At 39.0% G+C, this 13,625-nt stretch overlaps 1 protein-coding gene across 1 annotated transcript in view; it reads right to left on the reverse strand.

Annotated features, from left to right (window-relative positions):
* psmd1 (proteasome 26S subunit, non-ATPase 1) overlaps window positions 1–13,625 on the reverse strand; it is a 45,363-nt gene that overhangs the window by 8,515 nt on the left and 23,223 nt on the right. The window contains exons 17-20 of the mRNA XM_040128620.1: window positions 11,038–11,152; window positions 7,312–7,428; window positions 6,254–6,356; window positions 1,487–1,656 (exon numbers count right to left, since the gene is read on the reverse strand). Of these exons, the coding sequence (XP_039984554.1) occupies window positions 1,487–1,656; window positions 6,254–6,356; window positions 7,312–7,428; window positions 11,038–11,152 (505 nt within the window). The remainder of the gene's footprint in view (window positions 1–1,486; window positions 1,657–6,253; window positions 6,357–7,311; window positions 7,429–11,037; window positions 11,153–13,625) is intronic.

Here is a 13,625-nt window from a genome sequence, read left to right on the forward strand (position 1 = left end):
TGCGGCCCACAGAGAAGGAATAAAAAGATAGGGAATAAAATGTGATAAATATTTTTTATCTTCACATGGAATGTAAAGTGTCAAGTCCAGACAAGATTTGAAACTTGACTTTTCCTGTAACTGCTTCAAAATGAATGCAAGGAAAACTGATTACATCTTTTACTGTGAAATAAGTGCTAAAGGAAGGGTTGAACTTTAGATACCTTGGCTTGGGGTAGTTATGTTTTTAAAATAAATGTACATTTTAACTTGTTAACCAGCTAGGCAAAGGGGAATATTGCTTTTCTTCTACTAGCTGCAACCTTAAGTAAAAATGAAAAAGGGCTATTTCAGCTTTACCTAGACAAATATAAAAGAAGATCTCCACCCACAGCATCACCAGGTGCCCTTCTGTTTAGTGTGAGCCTTCAAATTATAACAGTTCACCGAAACTAAATGATTTAAAGTGTCTCTATGGTCCAACAGAGAAGCACTGCAGACAATGTGTGACCAGGGGTACATCTTATTTTACCACCTCATAACTCAGCTGTTTCACTGCATTATGGAGGCTGAATGGAAATGAAGGAATTTCTCTTGTACAGCAAGAGTCTGGAAGCTAAGGTACATGTTTGTTTCCTAAAAAACAACAACAGGTAAATGACAAGGATGTTCTTTGTCTGGCAGTGACAGGTAAAGTCTGTGAAGTCTGTGTGTGTAGCTAAACAGGGGCTGACGAGCCTTGGCAGGACGCAGCACAAGGTCTGTTAAACCCTGCTGCTCCCCCACCTTCCTTGTGCACTCTATCCCCTGTGTATTCAGTGTATGTGGGGCTCTACACCAAGTATGTTCTCCAGTGCCTAGTTAAGCTGGGAATGCACAATGCACAAAAGTGTGCACATGTCCCTGGTGTCAGGTGCTGCTGATTCAGGTAGCAATGAAGAGATAATTTCCAGCTAATGCAGGTTTAAGACCCCAATATGTCACAGTGATCCCTATCCTCAGTCTGCGAGTGGCAGGGGGCCAGAACAAGCCCACAGTCAGGACGGCTTTGTTATGGATAGGCTGCTGGTGACAGTTGTTACCAAGACAAAAAGCTAAATATTTTCCGCACCAAACACAGTGCCAAATACAATCACATATTATTATGTATTAACTGCTTCTATGTTACAAACATACAGTATATGAAGGATAATCTACTCCAACCTGTGAAGTTTTCTGAAAAATAAAGCACAATGTAGAGGCCTGCCCCTGTTGAGAGCTTGTCATAAACTTATCCTACATAACATACGATCCATGGTCTTTGATACATGAATGAGTATTTACTGTAGTTTATGCAGACATTCCGTGTCACTTTTAGCTTGATATTATGAAGCTCTGATAGTGGAAATGATCTCTTGTGTTGGAAAAAAGGTCAGGTTTTTGGTTGCTCTTACACACGCGCACACACACAAAAAAGAAAAAATTCCTTCTGACACACCTATCAGAACTAGACTAGGTGCTTCAGTACCTTGAGGTCTTTGTTGAGGCCAATTATAGCAGTTGGTGTGAAGGCCAGTGACAGGAAGTGGGAGAGCGGGAACCAGAACCAGAACTGGGTGAAGACCAACAGGCCAACCACTGACGGCATGTGAGTGTGGCCCGTCCTGGACTGCAGAGAGATGGTCACGTTACGTCCACCTGGACGACAGAAGGCAAGAAAGTTAGAGAGGGTTTCAGCATAACAGAACAGACCAACATGATGTTGGTCAATTGCCACATGAAACTGCAATGACCCTAGATTTTTATACTGTCAGACCTCATACATCCCAGGAGGATGTTCTTGTCTGTGTGTCCATAAATAAATATTAAATGAGCTAGAACAGTTTAAACAAAGATGAAACAACTATATAGCACAGAGCTACAGCTTCAGTGAACATTAAGCAAACTTTCATTTTACTTTATCTGCTAAAGTTTTGTCATACACTTGTGTTTGATATTTGCACATTTTTGCTGAAGCATATTCACACCACACCAATGCACACCACTCAAAGCCAATCAATGTGTTTTCATGGCCGCTATCATCCTCCCATTGATTTGGTATACAATCACATGGTCTCTACAATTCCAGCAAGTGCAATGGAAGATTAACAATTTAATCTTTGCAAATCGGTCAAGGCAGACGGCCGCCCATCCCAAGTCCGGTTCTGTCGGATGTTTCTTCCAGTTAAAAGGGAGTTTCTCCTTTCACCAGTCAAAGCGCTTGGTCATGGTAGGAACTGTTGTGTTTCTCTCTTTAATATTGTACGGTCTTGACCTTACTTTGTAAAGTGCTTTGGAATAATGTATGTAATGATTTGATGCTATGTGAACAGAACAGCACAGAACAGAACTGAAGTGAAGTTAGAATATACACAAAATGATGCACGATGGTGGTGTTAAACTAAGATGGTGATCAAAATGGATTCAGCACATTGCAAGATATGAAGAAACCTGACTGGTGATCAGCAAAATCTTTAAACTAATTGTAAAATTTTCTGGCATCCAGTTTATAGAAGCTATGCAGTAGTGTTACCTCTTTGACACAGACTTGCTGCTGCATTACGTACCAACAACTGATGAGAGGGTATTTTGACAAATTGCACGTTTTTGTATAAAATGTGAATCAGGTCAAGGTAGAAATGTGCATGCATGCTCATCAAACCAGGAGAGTGCTAAACAGCAAACCTCAAGCAAGCTGTACGTATCCCTGATATATAAAAGTTAATACATACTGCTCAGTTTAGGCCAATTTCACCATGGGGAGAAAATGTTCTGTTTGGCTTTTGAGTGTGATTATATCTGAGCTGTGGGTGAAATCTTTGCTAGGGTTTACATGATGAGCCCCAGTGGAAATCAAAATCTTAAAAAAAAAAAATTAATGGTTAAAACAGCTTTTTCTTTGATGTGAAACTTATTACTGATTGTGAAACAAACTGTTTGCAACTTGGCACAAGATTCGTGCGATGAGGGATTGGTAGGTTAATGAGAGTGCAGACCAGGATGGTCGCCACCCTGCTAAGGTTGTCTTTTGGCTTCCACCTGTTTGATCTATTGATCCCAAGGCAGGATTTAAATTACACACACATGCTGGCAAGCCAATAAAACCCAGGAATGCATTGTCTACAATATCCTGCATTTAAATTTAAAAAATTGGCTCCATTCATTATCATTAGATTTGAGCTACACAGGAGATTAATAACTGATCTACATCACAAGAGGTGTGTCAGCTGTCCCAAAAATAACAGATGCCTTTCACAGCTGTGGTGAGGCAGTTACAGAATATATAGAGCTATTTTTCCGCTTGATTTTTACCAAAGGTTTTTTTTTCCCCCAAAGGGAGTAAATCTGTTTTTATTTAATTTTTATTTGGACTCTGTGCACCATGGTCAAAAGATGTTCTGTTACCTCCTGCAGAAGAACACTATTCACCACAGGGCACAGTAAACATTGTCCTCGAGGTTAGAACAGCTAAGCATTTCACCGTATTAGGTACGCCTAGCTAAATTTAATGCAGTTTAATTCAACAATCCTTCAGTAAATCCTTCCGTGAAGGTTAGTGTTCAGTTTTTGTTGAAACAGTTTTTGAGAGGTGTTGATTCAACTGTATGGTGATTTTGGAGGCTACAGTTTGTGGTATTGTATTGTGGTATACTGAGAAGCCTTTCTAGTGTTATGACCACTCTGTTTATATCAATGAGAGTAAACTAAATTAGTTTTAGGTGCTCCTAATACACTGCCAACAGCCTGTACTCTCCCTGCAACACAAAGTGAAGAGGAACTTTAAGAAAAAACAGCTTCATTTAAAAACAGCTTGCAGTTATCTCTATTCATTAAAGAAAAATAATATGGTGCCTTTGGGATAACTGCGACAGTGTTTCAGGATACAGATCTTAGATTAGGATTTGGTTAATAACTTTACCAAAGAAGTAAAGGGAAAAAAATATCCTGTAGTGTTAAAGTATTTGTATTTGTGTGAGGGGGTTTCTGTACAACAGTTAACTCCTAAGTTAGGCCACTCATGGTGGAAGCATGTCCTCTACCAAATAAAACCTAGATAAATTTATGTATATCAGCGGAGCTGACTAAAAAGTTGGAAATAGAGAGGGGTCAAGGGTGCACCAGTACAAAACAGTTACAGACCTCCGTTGATCTTTCTGGGACAAACAGAAGGGAGGTACCGCTAAAGGGAAGACAGAGGGAGGAGGAGGAAGAGAAGATACGAGGCAGCTATGATGAATCTGTCTTTTCTATAGGGATGAAAAGAAAAACTTTCCCTTAAAAAGGGTAAGTTACTGGGCAGAAGCCCTTTCAACTAAAAAAAATAAATCAGCCTAAACAATACCAATTTAATCATCTGCAGTTGTCTTGCTTTGCACCCACTCTTTCTGAAATGACCGAGATGATTTAATAATGGTGCCGCATCCTGACATCTGAACCAGTGTTGACACCATTCGAGCTCCAAAAATTCAGTGTTGGCCAGAATGAGTCATGAGGTCTGCTCGCTGGACTACAACTTGGCACTTAAGAGTCTCTTAAAAACTTGAGAAGAGGTTGAGAGCACTTGACTTGCAGGTTCCCCTCACCCACTGTTTTTGCCAACTCTTAGTTTGGTCGGCCAATTTTCATTCCAAGGAGTTGGTGAGGGAGGCGCAGGGATAGCAGTGATTCCTCAAAAGGTGTAGTGTGAATACATCAACTAGCAGCCTGCTTGTTGTTTTAGTTTGAAAAGATGAAACAGCAGGCCATGTTTCATTAAAAGAATGAGAGAGAAACCAGTAATTAAAGCCAATTAATGAATTGCATCAATTAGTGAAGGAAAATATTTAAATGGCTGCTGAACATGTAATGGTGAGAGAGAGAAGCAATACAGAGTGTGAGAGTATGAGCAAAGAGACTGACATTTCCTTGTAATGAGCACCAGAGATCATGAAACTGCACTCTAATGGTTTCCGCCCATCAAATTAAATACAATTACCTCTGCACCTCAAATGCTCCTAACCCCCTACAAGAACCATAATACTAACATTCACACTGCACAAGCTTGAGCATGCCTGACATTCAAACAGGATTGCTTTTTTTTCCTGCTCAAATGTATTAAAACTGGAAGCTATGCACTCAACTGTATTGAAAACATGGGTAAGTACTGAGGGCTGAAGTTTGGCATGGACAGCAGGAAAGAGAGCTAGGGAGTGTGTCTACAGTTTGAAAAATTACACCAGTGGTCAGGGTTTGTCTGGAAGGTCTCACGCAGGGTCATCTTGGCATGTTGGCCTGAGTTTATTGCGGTTAATGTGCTTGATTTAATATATGATTGAAGTCATCAATATGGCTAATTTGCTCAGAAAAAAAATAACCATCAAACAGCGCCGCAGGAGTGACTTAGGAGTGAGTTAATCAAGAGGCAAATTTTATGAGTGATGAAAAACAGTCATGAGTCTCAATGTGTCAAAAACACATATGCTGCACGTATCCCTTCATTAATAGTGCAAATACCTGAGACAGGTATTTGAGAAAAATGTCAGGTGTTGCAACTTACATAAAGTTGCAACACCTGATACTGTATTTACACAGCAGTGTGTAAACAGAGCTGGTTTCTTTCTGTCTTAGCACACAGGGGCTTATGTTGGTGCTAGAAAATGGGTTTCTGCTCCTGCCCACATTGAAGGTTTGTGTATACATGAGAATATGGGTGTGCTCTCAATGTATGTGAGTGTGTAGCCTTCTGGGACCCCCCACACACACAAACACACACTGCATGCTTGTGTCCACAAACACCCGCACAGACACACAAACACAGAGACTATCAGACAAACAGTAATCACCTGGGGGAGACCAACAGGCCATATGGCTGAGAGCTACGCAGAGCTGAGGTAGGACCGCCAGGCGCTAATGCAACTTAGCATGATGTGTTCCAGAGACACAGTGCACGGGTGGTCAGCCAAAAAAGGTTACTCTGTGTTTGTTTGAGGCTAAAGGAACTCAGAGATACACACACTTACTAACAGTTAGAGCAGTTCACTTGTTTTACTGTGTAATTAAGAATTTGGGTCTTTTTTGTATCCTCATGAGGGGTGAAGGCACAGGGGCAGGTGGGACCACATACAAGTCCAATCTCTTGCTCAGAGAAAGATAATGATGAACCCATGCCTACTGAGGAGATCCAACTGGTATCTCTCCAGTTATCAGACCACATTTCCGAGTACCAGTCTGTATAAACAGGTTAATTTGTCTTGTGCACCTCTGTTTGGATACTAACCTGCATCGAGGATTCCCTGGGCCAGGATGGCACCGAACTTTGCCATAACATCATCATGCTTATCGTTGATCACCTTCGCATAAAGCTGTCTGAACTGGTTCACCTAGAATAATAAGGGAAGGGAGAGTGAATTTTTTTTTTTTATATGAAATTAATGTTTAAGAATACCCTCATGCTTTAAAAAAAATAAAAATGCAGAGTGTATGGTTGGTATTTTTTTATGCCAAGTCAGTCTGTGCAAATAAAAAGGGGAAGTTATACATTTAAATATGCAATGCAATTTGTCAAATTTGCACACTATCACGTTCATCACACAGCAACATCACCACTGCCACGCCCATGTTGATGGTTTAGGACGTGTGGGAGTCCCAGCACTGACACCATACCTCAAAAGCCTGTTTGAAACTATGAGTAAACACTGTGCTAGGTAGTTATCAGTCAACTTGGCCAATTTACCACCAGGTGGAAATTACAAAGCCTGGGACTTTGAAATAAACAGTCAGGGATGCAACACCTCCTGATGTTTCACAATTTGAAAAAAAAAGTGTCTCTTGCACAATCCTGCATGCCGCCTTGAGCTTTAAGGACTGTTGCTGTGCAGATGTGGAGCCTTTTAAAAGGTGTCTGGCATATCTTAAACATCTCTGACAAAGTACGAGGTGTTCCAAGGGTGAGTGTGTGCAGTTAATCCTGGTCTAGTCACTCTCAAGTCTTCCATGACACACATCTTCTGTCTTCACAATTCTGATGCTTTCTGCTTCTAGTCAAGCCTTCCCCTTTTCTTTCCCCTCACTTTTTCCTCAAAAAAAGCACTGGTGTCAGTGGTACTAAGCATCATTTTATGAGTCACTGAGGCAGGCTCGTTTATTTTGCAGGTAACCAACAAGTCACAAGACAAAAAAACAGACTGGGTCACATTCAAAAGAAAATTCTTCTGGGGTTCTATTGATATACAGTACACTAAATCTTTGATCGAATCCATTACACCACGGCTGCTAATGTCATTATGATAAGCAATCAAACAAGTCCTAAACAAAATACAAACATTTCGTACGTACCTTGGGACAGGTGACTTCAGTCTGTTGGATCATGATTAGGGCAGATGCAATAAGGGCACCCTGTCTCACATAATTTACTGGGTCATTGGTCATGGGCTCCAGCAGATTGATGGCCTCCTGTGGAGAGAAAGGCATAACAGAAAAGTTGGTTGTGTTACATAAATTTAAGTGTACGGTCAGTAAACGTATTTACAAGCGGCACAGTCCTCATGGGGCTTGTAAATAATCCAAATGTACTTCCAAATTAGGTAGTAATGAATGGCTGATCATATTTAAATAATCTGGAGTGGAAAAAGTTGTTGTTGACACACACACACACACACACACACACACACGCATAGACACACAAAATAACCTAATAATTTAATCAAATGATTTTCCCATTTATGTATTTCAACAAAAGATAAGGCCCAGCTGCTTGAAAGTGCACTGGGGGGGGAGAAGAGAGAAAAAAAAAAAAAAAAAAAAAAAAAATCAAATCAATCTTTCAGGTCTGCTCACAGTACTCTTTGCAATGTTTATTTGGCATCTTTGCTGAAAATTAGGACCAATAAGGGAAAGCGAAAACAAGAGCTGCACATTTGGCACAAGTTTTCAGATTCAAAGACAGACAAGACAGTTTTACAATGGCCACGATCTCACAGGCCAGGTGTACATTAATTCTGAATTTATTTTAGTCAAAGATAATAATTGCAGGCCTCAAGTACCACACTAGAAACAATGGTGGCAAACAGACTCAGATAATCTAAATATAAAAGAAAGCATGTTTTATCAATGGATCATCAGTTGGAAAAACTTCTATGAGATAAATAAGTGAATGATGATCCTCCGGCTATTGTTACAATAAGACATCGTAGGAAATGGCATATAGGGCTGTCTTCTCTAGTTAGCCTGATGGCTCAAGGCCAAACCCCTCCCAGCCCAACAGTAGGTTTCTATAACCGGTTGCCAGCCTAAAAACCATAATTAGGTTGCTACAGTCTAAAGGAAAAATAGCTCCATATTTTTATGTTGTAAATCGGGAGTGATACAAATCCTGTATAATCCGCATATTTAAGTGGTGAAAAGCTGATATAACAAATTGTTAATTTGTTTTTGTCTCTAACAAACACATTTAGGAAGAAATAAAAACTTGTTTAGAAATGGGGCTAAGCTATAAATTCTAACAATGATGGACTGGCTAATAACATTTTTTTAACATGTGTTTGCGAGGTTATTTGTTTACTATACTTTTAGAAAAGATAGAATATTGGTCTATGTTAAATCTGCCGTAGTCTTGTAGTCATTGACAATTTGATGTTTTTTTACTCCTTAAGAATTTTATATTTTGTCACTCCCAAACAGAGCAGATCAGTGCAACTAGGCACTTGTGCTTGGTTAAATACAAGAAAGGGATTATCAACAGTGGCAACGAGCCCATGCAAATTAATGACATTAGTGTCATCCATATCTGGTTGCCTGGGACAACAGTGATAACAGTTATGACAAGCCCTGCCTTCTTCAGTTTCCTCCCATGATTGCTGTGAATGAAGAAGTGAGTGAGGACCACCTACTCTTCTCCCTTATATTTTTGCTCTTTCCTCTATTCTTGCTGAGCAGTAATGGCTGTAACCCACACCACCAGACTCAGAGAGAGGCGTCAGCTCCACCAAGGAAAGAGAAACAAACTAGGATGATGACAGTGGAGGTAAAATAAACCAAGTTTCATCAGTGCTCTTGGCTCAACTGGCTGAGAAAACCGTGTACTGGGATGATAAGTCAGAGAGTAAAGCCGACATCTAGTCGACCACATCCTGTTCCTGATAGGTTGTCAGGAGGTTTAATTGAGGGCATTTACTGTCAAGCCCAATCAGCAGAGCAGGTCGACACAAAATTTGGTTGTTTAAGATCCTCTTAATCCATGTACAGTTGTGGACTGTTTTCTACAGACTTGTGCCTCAACGCGAGTTGAGTCTTTACATAGGTTTCAATTCAGTACTGCTAAAACTGGCTAGAGGCTTCTGTAAATAAATGGAACAGTGCAGAAGACACTTTACTACAACATAATTTCCAATTCAATATATATGTATTGAAACGGTTCTTGTGATTCTGTTTGGTGTTTAAGATTAAATTTACAATTTACCTATTTATTGTTGAACAATGTTTCCATAAACAAACTGACTACAGAAAAAGCCAAAAAAGCTTTGCTGTGGAGTTTTTTTCTTTTAAGTATACACTAGATGAGTAACATCAGTCCAATAAAAATATCCAAAGCCCAAGGTGTATAAATGATGGCGAAGGAATATGCTCCCTCAGAATAGGTGACCCACTTCTCTTGCCACAACATCATTACTCTCACTAAGGACCTAATGTGTTCGAGGTTTTATTCCGGAAAAACCGAGCAGTGGAGTTTTGGAGCTTTGGAGCTGATCAGCTCCATAGCATGCCTCTGTCTGATCTGATCCAAAATATTCACTTTGGTGCTCCAAAGCTGAGGGTGCAATGAGCCATGATTGTACTTGGGCTATGCCACCTGAGACTGATCAGCCCACATAGTTAGACAACTCAGGAACTGGCAGCACCCATAACTTCTGTCTTCTTCAGTCTCCTTTTCTGACTCCAATGAACCCAAACCTGATGACAAGATACAACCACTATATGCCAAATTGGACCATTTTATCAGCAAATGTTTCAAGAACTTTCCACTATTTATGATTTCCTCTTTGCTGACCCCCTATGTGAATTATTGCAAATGTCAATTGATTAAAAGTAAATTACGCGCTTACTTTAAATTGTAGTCACTATATACATTAATCAATATGATGGCTGAAGCACTTAGAGGCAAAGGCTTCAATTAAACTGTGGCAGGATTTGAAATTTCCTTGAGTTAGATCAGCTTCAAAAGCAGATGATAGTCCTTGTAGGATCATCTGGGGATAATTACAACTTGTGTTTGAGCCACAGTCTTACACCCATTTCATGGAAAACATTTTTAAAAAACTTTGATGGCATCATCAAATCTGACAAGAAAAAAGTGGCAACCTTTCTTCAGCTACTCGTGCAGGGGCTACAGAAAGTGAGCCTGTACTCACTCGTCTAAGATAAGCCTCACAGAGTCATCATTAACATGCTGTTTAAGGAAAACCGCAAAATAGGCAATCTTTGTATAAGTGATGCACATATTAAGCCAAAAGACAAAGTAAGCACACAGAATAAATAAGGACGGCAGGGCCAATGCAGTTTTTGTTGGATGAAAAGAATGCTATCTAAGCTATTTCTGGTAGACAGCTTTACGAGGGTATTAATTCTACTTACTTTAATTCTACTGATTCCAACAGGAGTATGCTCTTGCGCAGACATCTCGTTAAATAAGAACTCATTATTTACATCTTGGAACTGATATTACTAGCAAAAACTGACTTGAGTGTATTTGTTTGGTATTGTGATGCAAGGTTTTCTCTATACAGTTCGACCTTGTGCTATTATTATAAAAAGGCCAAAAATTGTTTTTATATCAATATGAAGCTGCTGACCCTTGGCAATACTCAAAAGGTTCCTGTAAGAATTAACATTAAAAGCTCTGCACCAGTTTAGGGGGGAAAAAATCCCTGTGTTTTTATTGTGAGACACTAACACTGATATGCAAGAAAAGGCATCTCAATACTATAACAGAGTAAGGTGGGATGAGGTAACTGCTTTTTAAGTTGAAAAGGAAGGGGGGGGGGGGTTTAAAGAGGAGGTGCTTACCTTGTTGCCTGTCCCAGCGCAGCAGATGCCCAGAGCCATGGCAGCACCACAGCGAACATGAGGATTGTAGCTCTCTGACAGCAAAGACACCACACTGGGACACTGCTCTGGGGTCCTGAAGAGAAGGAGAGAGAGAGAGAGAGAGAGAGAGAAATTAAGGCTTAAGGAATTGAGGAAAGAGGACATGAGCATGGACTTCATCTTACTCATTGTGATCACTATATAAACGTTTAAAAGGAAACCAAGAAAGATACATCCAGCACTGATACCTTGGATTATGATAATAATAATAATAATATTTAAAAAGAATAAAAATAAATAAAAATGCATGTTTGGGCAGTCTTTGAAAAGGCTGAGATTTATATCATTATGGTGCTAATTTGTACAACGTGGCATGGAGGGTCAAAAACTAAACAACATTAAAGCAGTAATTTTAGTGCTACAGCTGCATTCACTCTCGGATCTACAGGCTGACTGTTATTGTCGCTTTATTCAGAGAGTGTCTACCTGTTATCCATGTCAATGAAAAACTTTATGAGATAGAAACTTTTAATTTTCTAACTCTAAGACAGACCTAAACACAGTGTAGAGAAAAGAGAGATAGACAGTGAAAGAGCATGGATATGAAATAAGGGGCTTTGATTTATGTCTCTGAAAATTGTTGAAGTCCTTATGCCTTTTCTTCCAGCAGTGCTGTTGTGGAATAAAGACGACAGAAATCGCTGAGCCAAACCATTTAAGCAAAATCTTTGGCTCAAGATGTAATTGCAAATGCTGTGGCTCCATGCGATTTCTTTCCACCTCTCATACAAACAGTTTTTTTGCTGAATGAAATGAACATTAAGGGATACTAACAAAAACGTGCGAAGAAGGGGTCCATATTTATCTTTATAATTGTTTAAAGAAAAAAAACAAAAAACAAAAAAAACCTTATCAGTCAATTCAAATAGTAAAGATAATGGGATTATAGTAGTAAAAAGAAAAAGCAAAGTGTCATATGCACAAGGCAATTTTGCTTTATGTACAGCTGACTATATAATAATATGACAAAAGTATTACGAGTGAAAGGGTTGGACCACATGCAATTATTAGACACTTAAAGTGAACTTGATGGAGCTAAATGAGAGGACTTAAGAGCAGGGAAAATTCTTCCTCACATTTAAACTGCCTTCTTTCGTGCTCTCCAGTCAAAATGATATACTCTTCAATCAGTAAATGAGATACTGGTACAGCCTGGGTGACTAACACTCAAGCTGAATTTTGTCAGGTTTAAGTCACCAGGTTAAAATTCCAAGCACCCATGAGGTGGTAACTCAATTTCAACAAAAAAATCCACAACATGAATCATTTCAGGATAACCCTCCTACAATGTGTTAAGTTTTACAATTGCTATAACGTTTAACTGTATTGTGGGATGTCTTGCGTTAGACCAACAGAGATATTTAATTTTGAAAGCAAATGAAAAAACAGGTATGTGGTCGAGTAATCCATTTTATACCAAGAACGTTATCTGACAATCTGCTTGAGATAGTTGGTGCTGATAACACCAACACTGGCTCTGCCTAGCAGATGAGATGACTGTTGAGATTACCGAGTGCCTTTGATTTTCACAGAAAGGTTTGATCCGTCTCAAATGACCATTGGGATTGAATCAGTCAGGTTGTCATTGTAAGTTGAGCAAAGAACAAAGGTTACCGATTTATTTTAATTTGTAGGTCCGGTCAAGAAGCCAGCATCATAATCTCTCTGGTTTCCTTTGTCACAATGTCATCAAAATGTCGTCAAAATGTCACCTTGTATGTGACACTGTCACTGCAACTGAAGAGGCAGCCTTTGTTTCTTAAATAGAACTAAAATTTCATTGATCTGATGAAAGAAATAACAAAAGAAGGATAAATTACCTAGCTTCCTTTATATTAGTAAGTTTGAAATCTAGACAATATTTGCCATTTCCTTTGATCTCCCTGCCTTAACAAATCAAAATGTGTATTCTCTGTCTGCACTCATTTTACTTTTAAAAGCAGACGCAAGACATTAAAAGATGTATAAATAAACAATCTCTGGATTTTAAAGTAACCAGATGATGAGTGATTCTCACAAGAGAATGTGAGAAATACAGCCAGTAAAAAAAAAAAAAAAAAAAAAAAAAATCTGAGGTCATCTGTCCAACATCTACTGTCTCTTTTTCATTTCTCTGAATAAGACTCTGATTTCTTGATTTTTATGAGCTGACGGTGCTGCTACAAGTGTGCCTACTTCTGTTCACATCACAACAAATACATACCACGCAGGCACATTTTAATAATGATATCCAATCATGCTGGCTCAGCTTGCAACCTTGTTTGTCAGGATTTACACATTTGGCACAGTCAAACTGCAGTACTGCAATAATCTATTGTTGTGAAATAATAATAATAATAATAATAAAATAATAGTAAAATAACAACAACAACGACGATGATAATATTTTATGTTATTATGTTCTTCTGGATATTTTTAAGGTAAGTAGAGTATGGCACCTCCAATTAAACCTTGTCAAAGCAATACATTTAGTAATATTGTTACCTCTCTTTTTTTTCCACTAATGA

This window comes from Xiphias gladius, chromosome 6, assembly GCF_016859285.1.
Source record: "Xiphias gladius isolate SHS-SW01 ecotype Sanya breed wild chromosome 6, ASM1685928v1, whole genome shotgun sequence".
Lineage (NCBI taxonomy): Eukaryota > Metazoa > Chordata > Actinopteri > Istiophoriformes > Xiphiidae > Xiphias > Xiphias gladius.